At 33.2% G+C, this 7210-nt stretch overlaps 1 protein-coding gene across 1 annotated transcript; it reads right to left on the bottom strand.

The window, feature by feature from the left end:
• Positions 1-2941: 2941 nt before the first annotated feature.
• Positions 2942-6675, bottom strand: LOC129301730 (uncharacterized). The gene is made up of 4 exons (XM_054940322.1): positions 4379-6675; positions 3987-4301; positions 3802-3901; positions 2942-3718 (listed from the first exon to the last, which is right to left on the bottom strand). The coding sequence occupies exons 1-4, from the start codon at positions 6673-6675 to the stop codon at positions 2942-2944; spliced, it is 3489 nt and encodes a 1162-aa protein (XP_054796297.1).
• Positions 6676-7210: the final 535 nt, after the last annotated feature.

The following is a 7210-nucleotide window of genomic DNA, read 5'->3' as shown; positions in this document are numbered from 1 at the left end:
CGATAAGTTCATTGATATTAGCGTTCCGAAATACTTCACAATATTTATTTGGATAGTACCGCATTATAAATAAAAAAAATCAATTGATAGATTTTTAATATTGTAAAATAATTAAACTTGAATGACACACACACAAAATAAGGCAATGCACATAATCTCGGCTACTATCCTTTTGTTGGGGGCACTTTAAAAAACCAATGAAAATATATTAATAAATTAGAATAAACAAACATATAACAAAGATAATATTTAAAGGCAATACCTTAATTATGTTCCAACTATAGGCCTAATCATATTTCTTGCCTCATGAAATACCACTACTAGAAAAAACCATATTAGTGACGGCCAAATCCGTCACTAATAGCCAAAATCCGTCACTAATACAGTGATTAGTGACGGACATATGGTTACTAAGGTGGTCGCTAATATAGCATCACTAATTTTTAAGTGACGGATAGTCATCCGTCACTAATTAGTGACAGATTAATCGGTCACTAAATTAATCATATCCGTCACTAATATTTCTTAATAGTGACGGGCATATCCATCACTAAAATAAAATGTCCGTCACAAATATGTATTTATAGTGACCAAACTGGACGTCACTAAAGTTGATATATCCATCACTAATCAGTAACCAACATAGTCTGTCACTGATTAGTGACACATATAGTTCGTCACTAATTAGTGATTATAATGTTCGTCACTAATCAGTGAAGACACAGGTTGTCACTAATTTGTCACTGATTCAGTATTTTCCTATATATATACGTGCATATTATTTTCTCATTCATTATTAACAAAATTACCTATTAAAATAAAAATATTAGCAACAATCAAATATAAAAAAAGCTTTTGATATTAGATTGATATTAATATTGAAAGTCTCTCAAAACAGTCACAAGTTAAAGTAGAGACTAATCAAAAAAAGTGTCTTACAAGTACAAAATAAAGCATTTAGTTGAATAAGAACAAAGATCAATTATCTTTGTTTGCAGCTGAGGTGGATCCTATAGATGGATCAACATTTTGTGGAGTCTCCAAATAAGGATGAGACAATCCATGAGTAGCTATTAGTTGCTGTACAACCACTTGCAATTCATGCAATTCCTTTTCAAGTGCTTCCCTTTTCTTTACCTCTTCTTGTATTTTAAGTTCCATTTGTTGTATGTAGTCCTGACTAGGGGGAGGTGCATGGCTTGAAGCTTGTGAAGATGCAACACAAATATTAGTAGCCTCTGATCCAAGACCATATATTCTTCCTTTTTTGGGACCACCAACAACTTTTGTCCAAATTGACATCTCTTGCTCATTGCTCAAATTCTCCAAGGCATGGCTGTCAATAGCTCCAACATCTGACATATCATCTAGAGACTCTTTCATCTCACTTTGAAACTTATCCTGAAAATAAAATACTCTTAATGATATATTAACAAAATTCAGACATTTATTAACAAAGCACATAAAAAAATCTTGAAAATAAACTTGAGCTCATAGAAAGGAATTACATTTCTAGATCAGACCAAACAAGACCACAAATCCTCCGTTAAACTAAGCAACACAAATTGAAGCAATATATATTTATGGAGTTGGTTAGTTGAATTTAGAGTTGACATGTTTGAAATTTTCTAATACAATACTCTTACCCATATTGCTTTTGATTTCTTGTCAACAAAGGCTTCAGAATTTGATTTCTTGTGAGTCATCAAGAACACTTGAGATGGACGAGCTTCACCCCCTGTCTCTTCCTCCTACATACATGCAAATATGTCAAACAAGTAGGTTTAATTGTAAAATTTGTAAGGAACTTAGTAGAATTAATACATATTTTCTCTTATGCTCTGAAGATGTTATTGATCCTCCAGAGTGGCATGATGGGCCAAGTCCATCCTTACTGCTCAACCTATTCTTTGAATTAGTCTCAGATTTCTTTAGATACTTGGGATCTGTCCAAATTTGCTGAAGTTCCTTCCAGTTATCTTCACTCATCCAAGTAGGTGATATTCCCTTTTCCTTGAATGTCTTCTTGCATTATAAAGGACAGTTTTCAAGCAACCTCGACCAATAGACTTCTCATAAAGTCCATGTATCTCATTATCAAACCTGTCCTCCCAAATATATACTTTCTAAGATACAAAGACAAAATTGAACAAATTAGGATAAACTTGAATAACCAAGATTTTCAACTAAATAGTAATTTGCATGACTTTGAAAAGAACTTAAATAATAATAATAATAATGTTTACCTTGAACTCTCCAAACCAACGTTGCTTAACCTCAAATGGTGTTTTATCCCAAGTAATCCATGGTCCTCCAAAAAACTTCTTTATTATACATGACAATATACGCACAGCATTATGAGGATGATACCTATGAAATGAACAAAATTTAGATTTAATATCAAAATAATAAAGAAACAGATACTAGAAAAACTTATCAATTTTATTTATACGATGTATTATTTGGTTCTAAGTATATGCGCCCATCTGCAGACTTTCGATATGAGACTTTATTTTTTTGTCTATTTGACTTGATTTGTTGAGTCTCATTGGAAGTGGATATATCATTTTCAATATGTGTCTCATTTTCAGTATTAGCCTCTTGTTGAATTGCATGATCAGTTGGTGGTTCCTCAATGGATGCTTCCTCCATAGGTGCATGTTGTACAATGGGTTCTTGCTCTGTGGATGCATTCTCTATAGGTGCTTGCTCTATGTCAGTACCACCTCTAACATTTTGCTGATGAATGCTTACACTTCTTGATACTCCAAATGATCTATGTTTTGCTTTACCCCTTGGCATCCCTGTAACATTTATAGATAGAAAAATTTCAAAATGAAGAAAAATAATACTAATAAGCAAGTTAAAATTATAATAACAATAATTCAATAAAAATGTCATAATGATCAAATGCAATAAAATAATGCTAACATTTACAAACCTAAGCTTCATCTTCCTTTTCAGTATTTGATTCATCACTTTCAATACTATCACTCTCACTAAGTTCATCTTCCTCTTCAGTTTGAAATTCCTCATTTTCAAGCTCATCTTCCTCATCTAACTTTTCTAGTTCATCAACATCATTTGTTTCATACTGTAATCTCATCTCATTTTCTTGTATTTCAAGTTCTTCAGCTACCCCTTCACAAAGATTATTAATTGCATCCATGCTTGTGTCATATGGCAATCCCATATCATCTTCTTGGAAGGCTACTTCTGGTGCATTTATCATACTCCTTGCTTTTATTTTACAAACAGCCCACCAATCAGCCCTCTCCCTCTTCTTACTAGCATATTCTCCAAAATAAACTTGTTGAGCTTGTTGAGCAAGTGCAAATGGTTCATACTTTGAAAATCGTTTTCTCTTATTGATCTCAACTAGGCCATAACGACTATGAACCTTGCACCCCCTATTTAATTGGGGATCAAACCAATCACACTTAAACAATACCGCTCTAGTTTTCTTAGAGGTTGGATTAGAATATTGCAATTCTATCACTTCTTCCAACAAACCATAATAGTCATATTCAAACTCATTATAATTTGTTCCCTTAATGCACAATCCACAGTTCATGGTAGATTTTGATGAGTTGTAAGCACGTGTGTGAAACCGATATCCATTGACAAAATATTGAGACCATGTATGTACTTCTCTAGATGGCCCAAAAGCTAGATCCTTTATACGAACATCATCTACATTGTTATTTGGGTCAAAAACCTAAGCATAATAAAACTTGTCAATAAGCATATCACACAAACTAAAAAGGCATGTATTAAAATATATATGTTCATGATACTTACATATTCTTTCAACCACTTTGCAAATTCACTATCTATCTTAGTCTCTACATCCTCATTGGTTGCATTAGGTATTCTTTTCCTAAGTTGTTCTTCAAATATTCTACAAGATGGCAATGATTACCAACATTAGTAAAGCAAATTGTCATTTAAAAAATGCATAAATATCTTAAAGTGATTGAATTTACCTAAGAAATGGTTGGATTTCCTCACAATTAAGCAGAACATATATAGAAGCTGCATTAAATTCATCATTTGTCAAAAATCGTGTTTTTCCTTTTCCTGCTGTGCGACCAGGATGTCTGAATATAGAAAGGCATCCATCTGGGCAGTCAACCTCACTATGATCATCATTTCGATCAATTTTGTTTAGTTTTGTTTGAACATGAGGTTCAAAGTAATGAGCACAGAATGTAGATGTTTCTTCTACAAGGTATGCTTCAGAAATTGACCCTTCTACGTGAGCTTTATTTTTAACTTTTTTCTTCAAATGATGCAAAAACCTACACAATAATTTTTCTATTAAGTATTCATTTATATAATAAGTAAATTTAATCACAAAATATATTTTATAATTTACCTTTCAAATGGATACATCCATCGATACTGAACGGGTCCACCAACTCTTGCTTCATAAGGTAAGTGAATAGGCAAATGTTCCATGGAGTCAAAGAAGGCTGGAGGAAAGAACTTTTCTAACTTGCAAATAGTTACAATAATATTTTCTTCAAGCTTTTGCATTTGCTCCACTGTTATAATTGTTGAGCATATGTCTTTAAAGAATAGACTTATTTCTGTTAAGGCATTCCAAATAGCCTCAGGTAATAAATCTTTAAAGGCAATTGGGAGCAATCTTTGTAAAAATACATGACAATCATGACTTTTCATCCCTAACAATTTACAATTTTCCATGTCAACACATTTAGACAAATTTGAAGCATGTCCATCAGGAAGTCTTAAATTTTTAATCCATTCACATACCAACTTCCTTTGTTGCTTTGTCAAAGTGTATGTTGCTTTTGGCTTCATTGTCTTTCCAACACTCTTAAACAATGCCAATTCTGGTCGGTTACAATAAGTAGACAAGTCCTCTCTAGCCTTTTCATTGTCCTTCGTCTTACCTTTAACATCCATAACAGTATTGAATATATTATCAAATACATTCTTCTCAATATGCATAACATCAAGATTATGGCGAATCAAGTTGGTATTCCAATAAGGCAAATCCCAAAATATAGAACGTTTAGTCCAATTATGTTGACTGCCAAACCCAGGCAACTTGTAAGTTCCATTTTTCTCCATCATTCTTGGCAAGCAACAAACTTTTTCCCATAAGTCATCACTAGAAAATCTTTGAGGGATAGGAGATTTCTCATCACACCCTTTATAAAATGACTTTTTATCTCGACGAAAAGGATGTTGTAGTGGCAAAAATTGACGATGACAATTAAAAAATGTCACCTTTTTTCCTTTTTCCAAGAAGAATGATTTACTGTACTCCATACAAATTGGGCATGACAAAATTCCATGCGTACTCCATCCCGATAACATGCCATAAGCAGGGAAGTCATTAATAGTCCATAATAGTGAAGCTCTCATATAAAAATTTTGCTTCTTATATGAGTCATAGGTTAAAGCACCAACCTCCCACAATTCTTTCAACTCATCAATTAAAGGTTGCAAGTACACATCAATTTTTTGCCCAGGGCTCTTTGGGCCAGGAATTATAAGAGTAAGAAACATATATGGGGTTTTCATGCACATCCCAGGGGGCAAATTATATGGTGTAACAATTACAGGCCAACATGAATATGGATGTGCAGATTGCCCAAATGGAGTAAACCCATCTGATGATAAGCCTAACCTAACATTTCGAGGTTCTAAAGCAAAAGAGGGATAACATTGATCAAAATGTTTCCATGCCTCGCCATCACAAGGATGACACATGACCCCTGGCTCTCGCCTTGTTTTATGATGCCATACCATGTGCTCTGCTGTTTTGGAAGACATATAAAGCCTTTGTAATCTTGGAGTCAATGGGAAATAACGCAGCACCTTGTACGGTATGTCTTTATTACTTCCATTATCTCTTTTTCTAGATTTAAAGCGATCATGGCCACACACCAAACATTCCCTCCTTTCCTTGTTCTCCTTATAGTACAGCATACAACCATTTCGACACACATCTATTTTCTCATACTTCAAACCAAGTTGTCCTACCATTTGTTTAGTCTTGTAATAGTCTTTAGGCAATTTTTCATCATTTGGCAACAATTCTTTTACCCATTGTAAAATACAATTATAGCAATTCTCACTCAAGTTAAACTCAGATTTGATATTTAACAATCTAGATATTGCTGATAATGGAGTGTGCCTACTACACCCTTCATACAGTGGCTCTTTAGCAGTTTCCAACATCTCATAAAATTTTTGAGCATTATGGCTTGGAGGATCATCTAACTCTATATTAGTATTAGGATTGACACTAGGACCAACAGCATCTAAAATCATGGTATAATATGGGTTTTCTAAGATAACATCATCCCTTGTTTCATTAGCACCTTCAACTCTTTCTTCAATATCTCTAGCAACCTCATAATCAACATCATCATAATGTAAAGGTTCCCCGTGATAACTCCATGGGTCATAATTAGGGACAAAACCATGACGATAAAGGTGAACCTTGACGATTTCATACTCTAAAAATTTCTTATTGTCACATTTTGAACACGGACACCTTATTTGGCCATTTGAGACTAGATTTGGTTGAGAAAGAACAAATGCCACAAATTGTTCTACACCATCTATAAACTTTTTGTTGAGTCCTTTTCCACTTTCGTCACGCCGACTATACATCCACATTCGATCATCCCTCATAGTCTTCTACATGATACCATGTAATTATTTAAGACAAAATAACTAATTAACATAACTAATTCAAGAAATAAGGTTTACTAAGTCTAAAACCAGTAAAGAGTTTAATATAGTTAAAAAAATAACACTCCTGGGATGACAATCAAATGGCCTAGCATCCAAAAACCATTAAATTGTAATCTACCAAGGAGCTCTAAAAATAATGGAAATTTTGCACATCAAATAGCACACATGTAGAACTATGAATATGAAATTTCATGGCAAAAATGTATGATCAAACGACCTTTTTTAAAACATTGAAAAACTGCTTGCATGTATAATTTGGTAACTTAATTAATTAGGCTTACTTGATAATGATAATGAAGTTATGCAAAGCTGCAAGATTTGTACCAATGTACTTCAAAGGACTGCATAAAAGAAAAGAACAAAGAAAGAAAGAAATCAAGTTAAAAGCATATGGTGAATATAATTAATCAAAAAAGAAAAAGCTATGATTAAGTGGACATGAATATAATATAATTAGAAGCATATAATTAAT

This window comes from Prosopis cineraria, unplaced genomic scaffold, assembly GCF_029017545.1.
Source record: "Prosopis cineraria cultivar Desert tree isolate PC_DT_omini unplaced genomic scaffold, ASM2901754v1 PC2, whole genome shotgun sequence".
NCBI classification, from domain to species: Eukaryota; Viridiplantae; Streptophyta; class Magnoliopsida; order Fabales; family Fabaceae; genus Prosopis; species Prosopis cineraria.
Note: the sequence above shows the minus strand (reverse complement) of the source record. Positions and strands in the feature narration are given on the sequence as shown.

Bases quoted from the DNA above. Each gene is read 5' to 3' on its own strand.
- LOC129301730 (XM_054940322.1), bottom strand. From the start codon at position 6,675: ATGAGGGATGATCGAATGTGGATGTATAGTCGGCGTGACGAAAGTGGA. The intron at 4,302-4,378 runs GTAAATTATAAA...ATTATTGTGTAG, and splicing joins TGGATGTATCCATTTGAAAG to GTTTTTGCATCATTTGAAGA. The intron at 3,719-3,801 runs GTAAGTATCATG...TATTATGCTTAG, and splicing joins CAAAGTGGTTGAAAGAATAT to GTTTTTGACCCAAATAACAA.